This window comes from Nanorana parkeri, unplaced genomic scaffold, assembly GCF_000935625.1.
Source record: "Nanorana parkeri isolate BGI_ZX_2015 unplaced genomic scaffold, ASM93562v1 scaffold1392, whole genome shotgun sequence".
Lineage (NCBI taxonomy): Eukaryota > Metazoa > Chordata > Amphibia > Anura > Dicroglossidae > Nanorana > Nanorana parkeri.
Window position 1 is genome coordinate 57,320 of NW_017307660.1, and position 19,605 is coordinate 76,924.

The following is a 19,605-nucleotide window of genomic DNA, read 5'->3' on the forward strand; positions in this document are numbered from 1 at the left end:
ACCAGTCTCCTCAGAGCGTCATTACTTGCACTCTGAGGAGACACGGGTGGATATCGCTGAGGACTTCTGGTTGTACTATACTCTACCTGGAGGAAGGGGATCAGTACAACTAAGTCTGGAATTTCAATTTGTTTAAGGAATTACATTTTAGGTTAAATAAGACAGGGATTCGTGTCCGTGGACTTTCTGCTGTCCTCATTAAGGGCCCAGTCACACCATCAAGAGTGGGTCCCAGTGCGTTCTGCCTCTGGAACGTAACCTGGCCAACTCACTTTGCATTGGGGTGGGAGGGGGCGTGGTGGTGCATTGAACTCAATGGCCCTGCCGCCACGCCAAAATGCTGCAAGCACTATTTCTTGCAGATCGCACTGCACCTGAAACGCAGGCACTAATGTGCCACACGTTCGGGTGCCAGCGATTGCACCGCGGGCGGGGGGCGGGGCTGCGGTGCCATTGAGTTCAATGCACTGCCACGCTTCCTCCCGCCCCAAAACAAAGTGAGCCAGGGCCCTCACCCTCTAAACCCTCCATTACCTCCACAGAGTCAGTGATAGATCCAGCAACAGTGATTTTCCATTATTTTGCAAAGTGTGTGCAAGTCTGTATGAGTGGGAGTGTGAATGGTTGTGGATAAGGTTTTTAATGTGAAGGTGGAATATGAAGTTTCACTTTTTTGATGTTTGATTTTTTTCTATTATACTTTTTCATATTAAAAGCACTATGTCGTTTGGTCCCGGTCCTTATATAACCTCTTCAGTTGATACCTGCTGCGGGTATTAACTAAATGGTGTTTTTGTAATAGAACACAGAATAGTTGAAACGTTCAAGTTCAGCTATCTATTCTGTGTTCTGGAATAGCACATAGTCTCCTCAGCCATCTGACACTGTCCTCCTGGCTGGTGTCAGTTTACTCGGCCGAAGGAAGCAGCACAGGGGAGACCGAGGGGAAAAAAAACAGGAATCACTCACCTTGTCACAGACGCCGCGGTCTCTCTCTCTTTGCAATGTGAAGCCTGAGCCCCCAGGGCAGCCCCATTATTGCCTGTCAGGGCAGCCCCATTATTGCCTGTAAATCTTGTCACTGCCCAGCAGCCGGCGCCCCCCGGTTGTTAAGCCACTGTTCTAGAGGGTTCTATTAAAACCTTTTCAGAATACCCCACAAAAGGGTAGAATCTGTCTGATTCTAGATCTAAAAGTTCTCAAAGTCTTTGTTCATTTCTTGAAGTTCAGAATCAAGTCAGTTTCTTAAATTGTCACTTCCCTTCAACAGGTAGACTTTCTGGCCTCCATTGACATTTGGAATGTGTACCTTCACATTTCCATGTTTTCAGAGCTCCAGTGCTTAATAGGACACGCTGTTATAGAGAGTCACTTTTAATTTGTGGATTTCAAAGTGCTGGCCTCAATTTTTGCTCTCTTGAAGCACAGGGGAATTCCAATTATCGGATATCTTGATAATTTCCCACTAAGAGCTCAGTCATCAACAGATCTGGAGTCCAATGTGATGATCACCCTGTAGGCTCTGTAGCAGTTTGGTTGCTGAACATCAAAAAGTGTTGTTGGTTCCTTCTTATGGACTGGAGTATATATCTGGGTCTTATTCTTGGCACCAGACAGGCAAAGATTTACCTTCCACAGGAAAGAAAACTCTTAAACCAAAAACCATGTGGAGGATGCCAGGGAATAACAGATCAACTATTTGCAGTTGCATGATAACTCTGGGCTTGATAGTTTCCTTATTCAAGACAATAGCGTCTGCCCAGTGTTAGAAAACTGCAGAAGAAGATCCTGTCATCATGAGACAAATCCCCGTTATCCCTGGATAGGGAGGCCTGTCTCCGTATGCAGGCCAGGGTCTCTCTGTCTTGGTGGCTCAGATCGCCATCTCTGGAGGAAGTGAAATGCTTTCTTCCTCTTAAATGGAAGGTCTTCAATATGGATGCATGTCCAGATCTATACCCAGATTCAAAAGAATGGAGCTCTTCATTAACTATTGGAAAAAAGGAATGTCTCTTCTGTTCATTAAAGGATACTTTTCAGATCTTTAGATCTTGATTGATGAGTTATATCACCATTGTCAGGAGTAGGACACTTGGCACAAAAAAAACAACAACGCAGGGGTGGTCCCTGCTGGTGCCCATACCTTCGGTAAGCAAAACCCAAGCCAGACTTTTGCCAAGCACTTAGGAGTTAAGACCTAGAATTTTTATTCTAGAACCATGCTTTTGAGGCACAGCCACAGCCCCCGGTGACCCCGCACATCCCCGGTGACACCATACATCTTCGGTGACCCCGCAAATCCCCGGTGACTCCACACATGTCCGGTGACCCCGCACATCCTCGGTGACACCATACAATCTCCGGTGACACTATACAATCTCCAGTAACCCCGCACTTAAAGCACATGGAAATGTCCTTTAAGTTCTACCAACAAATGTCTCTGAGTGGTCTCTGCTAGTGTACTGTATTTCCTCATGCCAAAACGGACATGAACGGCTGCCATTGCTGGGGTGCATTTTAAACAAAAGATCGGGATGCTTTTCATCGTTTCCCTCGCTAAAATAAACTAAGCTAAAAAAACAGGAAGAAGAGAAGCTGGATCCAACATGGTGCATCGTCTCAGGGTTAGGCTACACTGTTAGGTGGGAGAGGAGAGAAAGAGAGAGAGTGAGAGAGAGAGAGAGATGGTAGCTGGAGAGAGCAGAGTAGAGTTAATTGCATTGGTGACGGCAGAAACATCAGAAAAAACTACAACAGATCCCGTCTAGGTGGATCCAGCCTGCCTTAGCAGAGTTAGCCCAGAAAGAGCCTCTTCCGCTTCCGACACTGGATCACCAATCGCGACTATCCCCTCGGGCCAGGTGTACATAATGCGGTTCCTCCGGACTGAAACCGCCTTCTGTATGCCCTGCCGATTTACCATTATAGACTTCTGAAGCCACAGCTGAGCTACATCTAAAGTCCCTGATGCCTGCGGTCTAACTAGGTGATGAGTTTCTCCCATCTCCAGGTATCAAAAGTCCCCGTGTATGCATACACAAGCGTATACGCTGTACGACCGTACACTGCGTCGCCAGACAAACCGCACAGGACACTTATGTCCGCTTTCTCTACAGAACTATGTGGCTTCTCTCAATACACAGTTGTTAATGGGGATAGCTTTCTGCTGTCTATTTACTAGTTGTACAATGTCTCAGTACAACACCTGAATCACTGTCACCAAAAAAACTCCAAAAAAACTAACAGTCTGGGCGTAAAGAAACAAAAATGGACTACTTGAGGCAGAAAGCAGCTCTAAACCAATTAAAAAGTGTTATTCCCGTTTGCGGAACCCGCCTATGGAAAGTGAATAACAAAAGAAAGTTTGAAAACCAAATCCTTTCTTTTCTACCGCAAAACCAACAGTAATGCTATACTATACAAAAAGCAGCTAATCCTATAAAACCCAAAACAATGGGGCAGGGGGCATGAATTGCCCTCTGAGAAACAAAAACGCCCAAACAATAAGAATGTAAAAACACCACTAAAAGTACACTCTCTACCAAAAAAACTTCTCACAGTTAAAGTTAGTCTTGCTACACATACATTGAAATTCAGTAAAAAGGAAAAATTTCACTCAAAACTGAAAATCAATACAAAAAAAAAAGAATAAACTTATTGCCTCTGGAACAAACACACACCCACACCCTGCCACTTAATAATTGTGTGATTAGCATATCAATGTCTGGGTGGGTCTGCCTGAGACAGTAAACAATGCAAAGACAGTTTCTTCCCACCCAGTCATTGAAACGCTAACTTGTCCAGTCTCAAGGTAACTTTAGCCAAGCATTTTACCAAAGAAACACAATTTAGAATTTGTTTTGATGATGAACATTGCTAAGCCAATTTCGGGTGCCAATCCTTAGAGAAAACAGAATACAAAAATGTCCCCAATACAGATTTCTAGGGAAAGAAAAGTTACGTTAATTTCGGTCTTAAAGGTCCTCCATTTTTCCTGCAAAATACAAACAGTAAAATTGTTTAGAAAGACCTCAACAACATATCTTCATTTCCACTTCTCTTGTACACAAAATTTGAAACTCTGAGCTGCTCCCAGAACCGATCTCGTTCTTTTTTAAGCTTCACATTTTCACATTTCAACAGTTCATATTGGTATTTAAAATGTGCTCCTTGAGTCCAGGACCGTGGCTGTCCCTGGCTTCTATGCCTTTGCAAAGAACCACTTCTAGGACCCTTACCCCACCTTGCAGTATAAACCACCTTACTTCTTGGTGTGGTTTTTGGGATACTTAGAATTCCTGTGCATGCTGTCTTTAACTACAGCACAGTATCTCGCAATGTGCCCAAATCCTTGGCATGCGAAACAACGAATAGCTTGCCTCCCTGCACAAAACCTCTGCTACCTTGCTGCACAACATTAACCATCCTAGCATTACTAGATCCCACTCTATCATCTGAATTGAGTCCACTCACCACGGACTCATCTGAGGTATCCTCTGCCATAGTATTAATATTTCCAACTCCAGGGTCAGACAAATTGTCCAAAAACAGACATTTCCATCCCTGAGTCAGTTTCAGTATCTGACCCAAAGTCCTGGTCAGACTTCTCAACATCTACAGCACATACATTGCCTCTAACCCCAGAAACATTAACTGCAGTCATAATCACACTATGACTCTCTGACGGTTGTTTCAAAGACTCAATCTCCAGTTTTAAATCTTCTACCTCTCCTTCCAAACTCAGCTTCAGCCTACAAGACTCTTAATATTTATCTGCTATCCAACCAGCAGCAAAAATAAGAGCATACTTTCCCTTTCCGCTTGCTGTACTTTCTTGTACCGATCAGGTTTGCTACACAATTCTGAGCCTGCAGCCATGGATCAGTAGATCCCTGCGGCTTGAACAATGGCCGCAGTGTTTTCTACTTTCGCTACTCCTTTAAAAATCCTTTCCATAATACAGGAATAGTAACACCGCAATCATAATAATGCTATCGAACTCTATGAGTTGTCAAACAGTTCCACAATTCAGTATACTCAACCGATATCCAGCACAAAAATTACGAAAAACAAAATCAAGCTGTACATATAAAAGTTACAAAAAGACAAAATAACTATCCTGCACAAAAACAGACATTTGATGCAAAAACAAACAAATAGCTTTCAATAGGCACCAAAACTCAGTTATATTGGCTAAATATACAGCGCTAAATGTTCAATTCATGAATATTAAATTATCAGTGTATATATAACAACCGTTTTTATCATGCAACTTAAACGCTAAGTTATAACAAGTGTTATGTGAAAAACAATAATGGTGTCAAAACACTCTGCATAAACCGTTACAAAGAATTAATTATAGCGTTAATCGTATCATTCGTGACTGAAACAGGTGATCAAATTATAATGTTATTAAATAATTCGTATAAGAATTTGTTTGTGATGTATCTCTTTGAAATTTAAATAAAATTGACAATAATCAAATCACGAATCTCTGTGATAATTTGCCTCTGTGAAAAAAGATTTAACAAAGATTTACTTTGGAAATCGACGGCATAGGAGGTTCCGGCAAAGATACCGGACTAATCTACTCCGGTAAACAAAACGTGTGGGGCTGTCTGTTACAGCCAGAAACCTGTGGTGAGTACGCACTTTGAGGGGATATGGATTGGTAACAATACACTCCCCAAAATAAGCACTGTGCATATCACTGAACACTTGGAAAGTTTTTGGTCACTTTCACTTGAAACGGATTGGAATATCACAAAGACTCTTTTTCGTTTGTTAAATCTTTTTTCACAGAGGCAAATTATCACAGAGATTCGTGATTTGATTATTCTCAATTTTATTTAAATTTAAAAGAGATACATCACAAACAAATTCTTACACAAATTATTTAATAACATTATAATTTGATCACCTGTTTCAGTCACGAATGATACGATTAACACTACAGCTGTATAATTCATTCTTTGTAACGGTTTATGCAGTGTTTTGACACCATTATTGTTTTTCACATACCACTTGTTATAACTTAGCGTTTAAGTTGCATGATAAAAACGGTTGTTATATATACACTGATAATTTAATATACATGAATTGAACATTTAGCGCTGTATATTTAGTCAATATATCTATTAGACCCACGCGTCTATATTACAGCAGCTTTCAATCAACACTATTTTAGTAGTTTGAAGTCACATCATTTCAAATTTATTGTTCATCACCCCTCACTGGTATATGGTATAATTTTACTGGTATAGGTTCACATGGTAATTAATTGAATCTGTTAGCGCTGCTCATCCAGTCAAACAACACCAAAAGCACCTAAAACTGAATTCCTTGTTAAAACCTGCAGCACCAAACAAATACCACAAAAACGAATTTTAGTTAAAACTGCAACAATAGTACTAAAAGTGCCCTCTAATACTAAAACCGGATTATACTCGAAGTATAGAAATCACACAAAAAAACAAAATGGTCGCACAGCCATGTGCACTTAATGCAAAAACAAAATGGTGGCTCAAGCTGCATGGCTACACACACAAAGGGAAACAAAATGGTGTCTCCAAAATCTAACAATAGAAAAAGCAATTAAACAAAACAGTTTCTCTATTCCCTGTGCCCCACCCCCGAAACCGGAGCAACCTCCACTTTGTGATGATTTACAGGTTAACAGTATAAAAAATCCTCTCAATGTGGTTTCTCCTGTATAAACGCTAACAAAACCAAAATTCCGCTTCTACAACCCAAAATCACCTCTTACAATGTCTCCACCAAAAACAGAAAAGTAAAAAGTTACACAAAAACAGAGAAAAGTTACAACAAAACACAATACCCTGTAATGGTCACCACACACGTCACAATCTGACCATACAATCTGAGCTCAATCATTCAATCAACTTCAATCCAACAAAACTACACACCACAAAGCACTTACCTAGTCCTTGCACACAGAGCGAAAAAGTTATTTTACCGAGCAGAAACCTTCCTGGCACAGTGGACAGAAAAACACATTCTACATTCTCTCCCCTTGTCCGCTGAACAGAAAAAAAATCTGTCGGTTCCTTGTTATACCTGGCCCACCATTTTGTTATGGACATTCCCTTGGGCTAAGCGCACAAATCTATGCCGTGCTAAAAAGTTTGCCAAGCACAAACAATTCCGTCGCGCTTAAAAGCGCGTAGTTGTATTAAGCTCTTTTGTGCAAGGAAAGGCAACACTCAGACGACCGACGAGATGCTTCATGGTGGAGTTTCTGTTTCAAGTCTCTCCATCCTCCACCAAAGCTCCATTTATTTATATATCAATAAAAGGATCACAAACAGGAAGTCATGGCCCAATCAGCCAATCGCTTCCTCCATACATTAACATAACAGAGTCAGCCAATCAGCATCAAAATGATAACAGGAAAGGGTGGCGCCAACAGCTTACCATTTCCTCCATGCACAATTACATCACAGGAAGTGACAACAGATGAGCATAGCATGACTCATCCTTGCCACATGTATGTACATCCGCCATCTTGGCTAGCATGGACCCCATTCAATACTGCTCAGAGTGACCAGTATGTAGTAAGATCATTCTACTTGTTCTTATAGGTTTGAGACTATCTGAGGAGACATTGCTAATGCGGTTATCTATATACGGTGCGAGTATACCGACAAGGCAGATATCAATGTCTTCTTATAAAAGCAAATATGTATCCATAAGGGATAGTGCAGCCGCCACAGAGATATAATATGTATCTCTCGTTATGCGGACTTTGCTTCGCTAAGGTGCATAGACGTTTGAAGGCAAGAAGCCCAGCGCATTGCACTTAATGCTCACAAACCGGCAAACGCCCCCACACACTGCGAACATGTCTCCAAGCCCATGAGAAGGTTGAATACTGACGGTTTTACCGCTGGTCCCGATAATCCCAAGTACGATCTGAATCCGACACAGGGAGACATGATGACAATATTACAATACAGTAAAAACACATCCTAATAAAATTTCCACAACACCAGTCACACCTGCCATCCTTCGATAACGTCGTAATGGCTAAACGCATCATAGGCGGGTCTTTCTGACATTACACTTTCGATCTGAGGAGACAGAGCTTCACATTGTTGCTGGCCGGCTGTTGTATTTTCTAAATGTGAGTTTGTATTGATTTTCTTTAATACAATTTTACGAATACTGCACCATGAGGGTTTCCTTTTGTCCTTATGACTGAACATCGGGGATGAGCAGTTATAAACGAACGAGGAAGGAGGACGCTGAGAGTTATCCTGATTCGTAAACGCTTGTTGGCTGTTATTTAACAGTCAGCAATTGGGGTGAGTGCATAGTCACTGGGGGGTGTTTCTGGGCACGTGGAAAAGCACTATATCTATTGGAATACGGAATTATTTCAACACAAGCTTGTGGTGTCTACACTATTTTGGATTTGGAGAAAGTTCCTCTTTTTTCACCCGAAAAGGTTTTTGTATTTTCACTATTGGGGACTGGACTGTCTTCGGATTGATTATCTGACTAATTACATTTGATTGATCAGTTTTTATATCAGTCCTATACACTTTTAATGTTATTTATTTCACTGTTTTCACATTATTTATAATAATTTATCAATTAGGTTGTACCCACTTTTTTATATATTTTTATAAATGTCATCATTTATTATTCATTATTTATATTAATATATGCACTTCACTGGAAGGTTTCCAGCACTGTACAGTTGTATTAATGATGATTTGAGGCTTGGAAGCTTTTGTGTAGCAGCTTTTAACCTATTGATGCCATTATTTTGTTCCATTAGCGCAGATTATTACTATATTTCAATTGGGCATCAGCCCCTCGTGTGTTTAACAATGTTCTCCCACTGGTACTGGCCTAATTGAGGCTGCGGGGGATGTAAATTGCTTTAACGTGGATGGTCTACTCCTCTGTGACGACTTCGAATCAGACCTGAAACTCAATCGTTCGGGCATGATTAGGGCTCTGGATGAGTTTGGGTAGATGCCCAACCTGAAGAAGTTGTGGCTGGTCCCATCTCTTTATCTGGGGTACCTGGGCCTGGCTTTGGTCACCTGGGTGGTCAGGGTTTTTCTTCCTCCAGAGAAGCTTCAGAAACCTTAAATCCCATGTGCATCTGCTGTGTTAACGCATGATAACTGCCTTTCACACCTTAAGGTTCGTAAACTCCTTTGAGGCAGTTTCCTATGCACAGCATCATATCTGCACCCTGCAAAGGGAGATTATTTCCAAATGGGACAAGCTTCCGGGATCTTTGGACAGGACAATCCATCTGTCCAATTGGACCAGGGCATCCTTGGCCTGGTGGCTTCAATGCCCAAGGTTGCTGCCCGTAAAGTCCTTTCTGCCTCTGTACTGATAGATTATCACAGCAGATGCCAGCCTGACCATCTGGGGGGACATGCTCGGTCAGATGTCAGCTCAGGGCCTGAAGACCAAGGAGGAATCCAGTCTGTCCATCAATGTTCTGGAGCTTTGGGCGATTCGGCTGTCTCTCTAGTTCTGGGCGGAAAGACATGATCCGGGGCCCTGCCCTCTGTTCATACCCCAAGGGTGGAGAGCTGACAGACAGACTATCTGAGCTGTCAGAGTCTGGATTTAGGAGAGTGATCCCTTTATCTGGACAAGTTCTCTCTGATTTACACCTTTCCTTCTCTGAAACATCTGCCCTGGCTGTTACAAAGAATAGAGCTGGAAGGCATTCTGGTAATTTTAGTGACTCCAGAATGGCCGCGTCACGTCTGATAAGAAGACATCATTCATCTGGTCCCAACACTGAATGGATGCTTCGGGTTTCTCAGGTCCACACCTTTACAAAGTTCTAAAAGGTTGACATTGCTGCAAGCTAGGGATGTCCCGTTACCACTTTTTCAAGACCAAGTACAAGTACTTCCCCTCGTGTACTTGCTGATACCAATTACCAATACTTTTTCTAACTACTACCCTTTGAGAACGGGGTCTCCGACGGAGCCAGCACACACTTCGATCAAACCCAGAGGAATCCACAGGATCAAGCCCCCATCACAGGGACCCGGACGTCGATGACGGCACACCCATGTGTACCTCATGGTGAGTTACTACACTCTCTTTTTCTTGGCACCATCACTTATGCCTCATGTGTTACCTCTGTCTCCCTCTCGTCATTTACATCGAACGGAGCATCTGACGTGACAGAAAACCTCCATCAACTACCTCCCCCCCTCCCCGTTCTCAAAGGGTAGTAGCGCTTTAGACTCCGCCATTTGTTTTGTCAAAAAAAAACCAATACAGACTAATGATTTTAGGCCAATTTCTTTATGATTATGAAGAACTTTAATTTAAGACTGTTTTAGAACAATAAAACATTTCTATTTGCTTTCACACCGCTGTAGTGAAACCACAAATCCGATCATGGATCTGCCTCTGGGATAATTTAACCTATTCATGTTAGCAGGGCAGAATTGTAATTCTATTGCTGCAGTGTACTGGATGTGTGTGCTGTGGATCATTTAACCTGGTACACACTTCCAGTACACTGCAGTAATAGAGTTACAAGTCTGACCTGGTAACATGTATAGGTTAAATGATCCATAGTACAACTATATGTTATGTACTGTGGTTCATGATTTAACCTATTCATGTTAGCAGGGCGGAATTGTAACTCTATTACTGCAGACTGCAGTGTACTGGACGTGTGTGCTGTATATGTACTACATATACAGTACATACTTCCAGTACACTATAGCAATAGATTTACAGTCAGCCCTGTCCCAGCATCCCTCACTCACAGTTTCACTCCAATCCCTGTTGCCAAATGCGGTGCGTAGTCGGCTCTGGGCAAGATCGCTGAATAGCGGCTAACATGAATAGGTTAAATCATGATACAGCACACACGTCCAGTACACTGCAGCAATAGACTTACAATTCTCCCCTGCTAATATGAATAGGTTAAATTATCCATAATACATAATATGTACATAAGTACATAACATGTACTTGTACCATGGATCATTTAACCTATGCATGTTAGCAGGTCAGAATTGTAAATCTATTGCTGCAGTGTATTGGGAATGTGTACTGTACATGTACTACATATAGAATACACTGCAGCAATAGATTTACAATTCTGGCCTGCTAACATAAATAGGCTAAATGATCCTAGAGCTGCAACAACTATTCGATTTAGTCGATTGGGAGATGTGCACAAGGGAAGGTGTGTAGCAATAGAAGATGCACACAGGGGGATATACTAGGAGATATGCACTGGGAGACATGTGTAGCACAGGGGCTACAGATATACTGGGAGATGTGCACAAGGAATGCACAGGGGGTTGTGCATTGCACTGATAAATGCACACAGGGGAGTACACTGGGAGATGTGTAGCACAGAGGCTACGGACACACTGGGAGATGTGTACAGGGGAATGTGCGTATCACAGAAAGGTACACACAGGGGAAGGAGTAAAGCACAGACACTAAAGGAGACATAACGAAACACAGGGAAAGGGGTGCGAGACATATATGAACACTGGGAACAAACAACACAGCTGAGCAAACTCATGCTGCAGACAGGTAAATGCAAGAAAGGGATACCAACAGTTTTTTCAGGGAATCACTGAGAACTAGTACAAACAGAGACACAAGGAACAGCAGAGAGGGAAATGGCCAAACTGGGAAATCACAGGGGACACACAAATAAACCAGGAAGCACAAGGATCCAAGTAAGCACGAGGAAGCTAGAATTCACAGGGAACCAAGAAAGTACGAGGACACTGGGAATCACAGAGTCACAAGGGAACAGACTTGTTGCTCGAACCCAGAGCAACAAGTGAGGTAATCCTAAATAGGACAGGAAGTGGGAAGATTGGCTACAGTCCTGTTAAACACTATAGGCAAACAGTCAAGCACCTGGGACCAAGGGGAAAATCAGGCATGGACAGGGGACACTATGGAAAATCCGGCATGCATTCCAGGACATTGTGACAATACCTTTGCTCCCAAATGAAAGAACATATTTTGTTTACCATAATGTTAATCCTGTTTCTGTTTCATTGTCCTCTTTATGATTAAATCATAGTAATTTAACCAAGTCACAACATTTTCCATTTTCGATTTTTATGGACCTAAAGGTGGTAATCCTTTGGCCTCTGTCATTTCTGCACCCTGTGCTGGCTAATTGGTCTTAGCCCTGCCAACACATGCAACAAGTACCCAAAGGAACAATCCAGTCAAAAGCTTTATATTTTTGTATTAAAACTTATTAAGGCATAGGAGAGATGCAGGTGTACGACAAGATTTCTAAAATATGAAATATCACAAATGATCATAACGTTCACTGTGAAGGAAGTAGGAGATAAAGAGTCATTCGTCAAAGGGACACAATATGGAGCACTACATGTAACTACCATTAAGACCACTAAATACCTAAATAATCCACCTTGTCTGGTTTGTGCCTCAGGGAGCATGGAGCTGGCTTCCAAGCCAACCAGGAAGCCGGTAAGCAGGTAATGACTCGCCCCCCAGCTTCCTGATTGGCTGGGAAACCGGCTCCATGCTTCCTCATCACTTGGTGACGAGGGAGCATGGAGTCAGCTTCCCGGCCAATCAGGAAGCCGGGCAGCGTGTAATGACTCGACTCCTAGCTTCCTGATTGGTCGAGAAGCTGGCCAATCAGGAAGATGGATGGTGAGTCATTAACAACCACCCGGCTTCCTGATTGTCCAGAAACCCGACTCCATGCTTCCTCGTCACCTGGTGACGAGGGAGCATGGAGACGGCTTCCCAGCTAATCAGGGAGGCAAGCCATTACACGCTGCCCGGTTTCCTTATTAGGACTTCCGGTATCGATATTCGGTATCGGTGAAAAATATATCGGTACTTGATACAGAAAAAACGGTATCGGTGCATCCCTAGTATTTACTTTCTAGTAGATATAGCAAGCATATTCCATAATAAATGTGTCAATCAAGAGGTGTTCCTATTGAAGACTTTTTTCAACCTGACTATGTAACTATATGTATAATCTTTTAACATATTGTTTTTCTCTATTAACAGCATATAAAGCAAAGACTGCAAAGACTCCAGGCTGGTTGGCTTATAGAAGAAGATTCATTCCAAAGTCAGACCCCTTTTGGATATGTAATGTTCTCCAATGTTATTGCGACCCTGAATCCTGCTGCCAAGCGTCATTTAGTTCTTGCTTGCCATTATGATTCAAAATACTTCAGTCCACAGTGGGATGGCAGAGTATTTGTTGGAGCCACTGATTCGGCTGCTCCGTGTGCAATGCTGTTAGAGCTAGCTCGAGCACTAGATTCTCGTCTTCAACAGTTAAAGGTATGTGGTAACCTAGTGCCTCAACTATGTATGTTTACCTTTAATGTTAGTCGTTCTAATGTAAGATCATTAGCGACCCTATCAACAACTTAATTGCAGTTAATTATGGGACACAGGAGATGTATTTTGGAACCTTGAGTTATGCCTTTGACTTCAGGAGAATGGACACTGGCAAACAAGAGTTATAAGGATAGCCCCATATATATCCCTCCTATTCCAATTTTTCCATTGTCTATTTTTTACCAGTGTCCTTAGGAGAATGGGCATCTCTCTGCTCTGAGGGAAGCAAACCATTTTCTTTTTTTCCCTTTTGTTTTTTTCTCAAGATTTTTTTCTAATAGCAACATTTTTAAGCTGCTGCAGAGCCACTGAGGATCTTTTTTTGCAGCTAATATCCAGACCACCTACTCCTCAACTTTGCACAGGGAGACCTTGTCATGAAAAAATATGCACAGCTGGCCTATAATGTGGCCCTCTGGGCACTGGACTTTGCATTGGATGCTCACCTAGGCACATGGTGCAATGCGTTGACTTACCCGCAGCGTGCTTTACACAGGACCAGGGCCTTGGTACATTTGCCTTGTTGAACCTTGTCCCTGAAGATTCCTTAGGGCACAGGCGCCCACAATTTTTCGTCTGGAGATCTACTTTTCAAATGACGACTTCAATGAGATCTACCAACGAAAAAACACCTGCATTCAGGGGCGGGAGGGGGTGTGGGGTTCTATTGAAGTCAATGGCACCGCAGCCATGCCCCCCGCCCACAGTGCGATCGCCCCGGAACGCAGGCACATTAGGGCTTGCGTTCCGGTCCAGTGCGATCCGCAAAAATGCTGCAAGCACTATTTTTGCAGATCACACTGGAAAGGAATGCAGGCACTAATGTGCCTGCGTTCCGGGGCGATCGCACTGTGGGCGGGGGGCATGGCTGCGGTGCCATTGACTTCAATAGAACCCCACACCCCCTCCCGCCCCTGAACGCAGGGAGTCGGCCGGCTTACATTCCAGTGTGTCCTAGAGGCCCCGGCGTCCTGTCCTACCGTGGTGCATGAATGGAAAGCACAGAGGCTTCCCATTCATTCAGAAAATATTTTACTATCATCCAGTTTCTGAATGGGGAGGAGCCTCTTTACAGAGTGCTTCTCCCCATTGAGAAACTCATGAATAAACAGAAAGTGATGTATCCTGTTCATTCATAACTGGGGACACATAGCACTATGTGTCCCCAGTTATTTACAAACACTGGAGTGATCAGCTGATCGCTCCAGTGTTTGTCCTGCACAGAAGATTGGTACATATCACTGATATGTACCGATCCTCTGCCGCTCGGCCTTGCACACGGGGGCTCAGCTTTTCCTCTGGATCGCCCCTGCTCTCCCAGGCAGAGGCAGCGGGGGATCAGAGGAGAAGTGCGGGAAGTACTTCAGTTGCGGGGGGGGCGGAGGACGGAGCCTTAGTTCTGTGACAGCGGCCCCGCCACCGCCGGCTGCAGCGGTTCCTTCACTTGTTCTCGGATCCCAGCTGTATACAGATGTTGGAGGGCAGTGGGGATCCCGAGACGCGATCGACTGGTAGATCGCGATCAACCTTATGGGAATATGACCTTAGGGAATATGCCCACTGAGAGGGAGAAGACCACTGGATAGGGCTTGTTCCTCACATCCTACCCACTTGCATGGGAAAACTGCAGTATGAACACCACTGTGGTAAGTCTGGGCCTTTGCCCTCTCTGGGAGACTGAATGTGCTGTGGTCTGGTCCCCTAGGGGTTAAAATACAGATTGCCAGCTGCATCTTGGTTGCGCATGAAGTACATTTCTGTTATTTGATTTGGAGTCTTTGCAGCTTCTTTTGGGATGTGCACACGCGTTCACCATATTGGAACATACACATGGACCTTACTGAACTTTGATTTGCCTTTCCTTCATTACAACAGTACAGTGATCTTCTAGGACTCCTTCCTGGGCTCCCTGCTGCATACAGTGATGAGTCACAGAAGGCTCAACCCTTCCAGCTCTGTTGTGCTTGAGTACCCCAATTGAGAATTCCTTACATACTATTGCGGATCATAGGGGCAAGTTCGGTGGGTTGGTGGGCCCTGCCAACTTACATTTGACCATTATCTTGGAGGTCTGCAGCGTTTCCCCAATCGCTCCCCTCTTCAGAGAAATCCTTATTTCCTCCTTGTTTTTTTGGGGGGGGATAAAATAATTTATTGTTTTTCACTTGTAACACAACAGTGCAAGCTTTTTGTGTCCAATGGTTTGGGCACCAGGCATAGCATTGCATACAATTACAGCTTACATCAAAACCTAGTTATAAAGAAAAGAAAATATTTATAAAACAAGGAGTCCTCCCAATTGAGGACTTCCGTGGTACAGGTGGGGGAAACGGTTCCCAACATAGCTCACTGCAAAAAAACATCTTCCTTCATACTCGTCTGTTACGGGCTCGGTCATGGCATGTATGTTAGTATTAAGTGTATCTCGTAGTGTGGCACAGGATTGCCTTCGAGAAGGGCAGTGGGTCCCACTCAGACTCTTGCATCAAAGTCTACTGCAGAATTCGTGCATACTGTCATAGACTTACCCGGCGCTTCCCTGCGATCCAGCGACGTCTCACTCCGCCGATGACGTCACGCAGGCTCCGCCCACGGGGCGCGGCCCCGCAGTGAAAGGCTCAGCTGTTTTCGTCACTCGGCGTTCTCTCGGTTTGGAGCGTCGAGTGATGAACGGTGAACCTCGGTATCTTACCCTCTCGCCCAGTGCAGTCCACAGTCTGGAGACTCATCGTATGCAGCAGTTACCTCTTTCACCCCCTCTGAAGCACCTGCAGTCTAACGGATCGGAGGCTCTGACATACAACTCGTTTGGCTGATTCAACTAAGCGCAAGTACCCTGGGCACTGACCCTGAACCTAACGTTATAGTTGAAAGGAACTGTGTATCGCATACCAGATCTAGCATACTGGTGGAGGACATATAGATAACTGCTTGCATTATAAATACTAAGCTTACAGGGATTGCTCATGCTTATTGCTACAACCTGAATTATAATTGGAGGAGAGGAGTTACATCTTACTATGACCTGCTGACTGCCATACTGCTTGCATTATAACTACTAAGTTACAGGGATTGCCTATGCCTATCGCTACAACCTGAATTATAATTGGAGGAGAGGAGTTATATATCAATATACCCTGCTGACTAACTGCCATACTGCTTGCCTTGCCTATATTAAGCATACACGCATTACCTACCTCTACTGCTGCAACCTGTACCAGAATTCATAGTCTGCACACACTACTCCTTTGCACCTGATCAAACCGCCAGCTGCATTGCCAATTAGTCACCCCGTATATTATGTAAGGTGTCTTCTAAACACCCAGGGCCACATACAGATTCCCCTAGCGGTCCCCCCGGTGGCAAATGATGAGTACGGCCACCTAACCGCACTTGGTGTAATTGGGTACCGTTCACTGAACCACCTCCTTAAAAACCCTCCTTTCAAATAAATTGATCTCCAAATTCCGCAGCTGAGATCCAAAAGAGTACACATATTCGGCGAACTTGACACATTCTAACCAGCTATCCCAAACCTTATGGAATTTGTCAGGGCATCCCCTGTGGGCATACGTGTCCTGGTATAGGGGCAAGTTGTCATTCACTAGCTTCTTCCAGAAAGACAGTTCCGGCGTGGCCGGCTTCTTCCAGCACATGGCAATGGCCTTGCGGGCATAAAACAAGGTCAAACCTAGCAGCGTGCATTCAGACCTGGTCGGGGCTACCTCCTCCACCAGGCCTAGAAGACACACCCTTGTGAATTGAGTCAAAAACGTTGAACAAAAACTAAACAGTCTGCTAGGGCAGTGTAGTATCCCGACTAGAACTCCAAGTCCTCGAGATCCAGGACTCCTCTGGCTCCCTTTTCCTGGGGTGCTGATTAAACTGGATGAGGAGAAGGTAGCTTGAAATAATGAAGGTATGCTTACCAAGTGGAAGCAACCACAATGCCAGTGGTAGGCGTCTGTCAGGTGTTGGCCAGCCAGGCTGCAGCCGCCGCGGGGGTGTCAAAGAAGCAAGTAGTGGCGCCATCACTCACCCGCAAGCGACTGGGATATAGGAGCCATATTGCAGATCCTTTTCCCGGAGCCTCTTTCGGACGTCTGTAAAGGATCTGCTCTGTTGTTGTATTTCAGCAGAATAATCAGGATACAATGAGACACTGGCATTTTTGTAGAGTAGGATGGCCTCTAGCCGCTGTAAGGACCCGGTCTCTATCCCTGTAATTTAGCATTCGAATCAGGAACGGTCGGGCCGGAGCGCCCGGTTTTGGTGGGACGGGCAGGATGCGATGCGCTCTCTCCACCACAAAGGTCGGTGGTAGGTCCTGGAGGTCAAGCAGGGTAGCCAGAAAGGTTTCGGCGAATTCGGCCGGTGTTTTTCCCTCCGCCCGCTCAGGAAGGCCCAGCACGTGGATGTTGTTGCGGCGTAGCCGGTTTTCGGTAGCTACCACCCTCTCTTGCAGGCCCTGGAGCTGCCGTTGTAGCTGCTTGACTCCAGCGGAGTCCGCCCGCGTTGTCTCCTCCACCTGAGATATCCGGGCCTCCGCCTCCCCCATGCGTGTTCGGAATTTATCCAGATCATGGCGTAAGAAACTCACATCCGCCGAGAGGGAATCGATCTTGTTCGTGAGCGCCTCTTTACAAGACGTGATGGCCGCCAGGATGTCGGAGCTAGATGGAGAGGGAGGCGTCACATCAGTGCTGCTTGTCTGCGTGCTCACCGATATCTTGTTGCATTCAGCCAGCACAGCCAAAATGGCAACCTCCGAGACACCACAAGCCCTGCCTCCCGATGAGCGAGTCGATCTGCTCTTATTACGCTTCATAAAAACCGCCGCCGATGACGAGATCCCACTCAGGAGGTATTCAGACACACCTGACCACAGGTAAGTAGCAAAGAATCAGCACAAATTAGCTTCTCATCCTCTCCCCCAGAGTCCATCTCTGATCTTCCTCTGTGTTCAGCTGCGTCTTGATTTCCTAATGATGAAGATGTCACCTTGTCCAGTTCCAAGGACTCAGTACATGAGGAGGATCGGTCTGCTGATATATCTCCCAAACGCAAGGATACCATTTTGATCCTCACTGATGCACAATGTACACGTGCCTTGACCTAGGGCAACCTGTGTCAGCCTTGCCAAAGGTAACCAGCCCGGGTTCTCTGAAAATGGCTGGACCTGCTACAACTTTCCCTGTATACTCATTTTTGCAGCCTCAACCTCAAAAGATTTTTACCCCTTCCAAATGTTTAGCACAGTAATATCCTATTGAAGAGGGGGTTCTAAAGAAGTGGGCTGTCCCAGTTGTAGATCCAACCATTCCCTGCTTTAAAGACCTTAATATGCCCTGTAAAGGACATTCCAGTGTTCAAGGACCTTATGCATAAAAGTCTAGAAGCCTTATCTAGGGGCTAAAATACAACTGGAGGGGGTGCAATAAAAGCAGAGAAATTTCACAATTGGAAACGATGGATACAGTTATGTGAAAAAGTGTTGGCCCCTTCCTGATTTTTCATTGTTTTGCACGTTTGTCACACTTTAATGTTTCAGATCATCAAACAAATTTAAATATTAGTCAAAGGTAACACAAGGGAACACAACATGCAGTTTTTAAAGGAAGGTTTTTTTATTATTAAGGGAAAACAAAATCCAAACCCACATGGCCCTGTGTGAAAAAGTGTTTGCCCCCCTGTTGAAACATAACTTAACTCTGTTTTATCACACCTGAGTTCAATTTCTCTAGCCACACCTGCTCGCAATCAAGAAATCACTTAAATAAAGGTGCCCATATACCTTACAATAAGTCTTGCGATGGTTGTAAGCTAATTAAAAGCTTGTACGATCTGCCCATCTTGGACAGGCAGATCGTACTTATGATCATCTCAAGCCCGATGACTGCAAACGGGCAGTGGGCGCATGCGCACACCGGTCCATTCGGCAGTTGTCGAACAAGCAGGCCACTAACCCGCTGAGAATTGTACGATTCTCTGCGGGTTTTCAAGCCTGCTTGTTCAACGGAAGACATACGACCGTACAGTAGAAACGGTCGCACGCCTTCAATACACTTTGCGAATATCGTACGATCGCGGGATTTCCCGCGATTCTAGTACGATAATCGTACACCTTTAGACTTGACTGACAAAGTGAAGTAGACCAAAAGATCCTCAAAAGCTACACATCATGCCGAGATCCAAAGAAATCCAGGAACA

The 19,605-nt window shown here is 44.4% G+C and overlaps 1 protein-coding gene across 1 annotated transcript in view; it reads left to right on the top strand.

Annotated features, from left to right (window-relative positions):
- The window catches only part of QPCT (glutaminyl-peptide cyclotransferase), a 205,846-nt gene that overhangs the window by 51,362 nt on the left and 134,879 nt on the right, over positions 1-19,605 (top strand). The window contains exon 3 of the mRNA XM_018569769.1: positions 13,054-13,335. Coding sequence (XP_018425271.1) covers positions 13,054-13,335 — 282 coding nt within the window. The remainder of the gene's footprint in view (positions 1-13,053; positions 13,336-19,605) is intronic.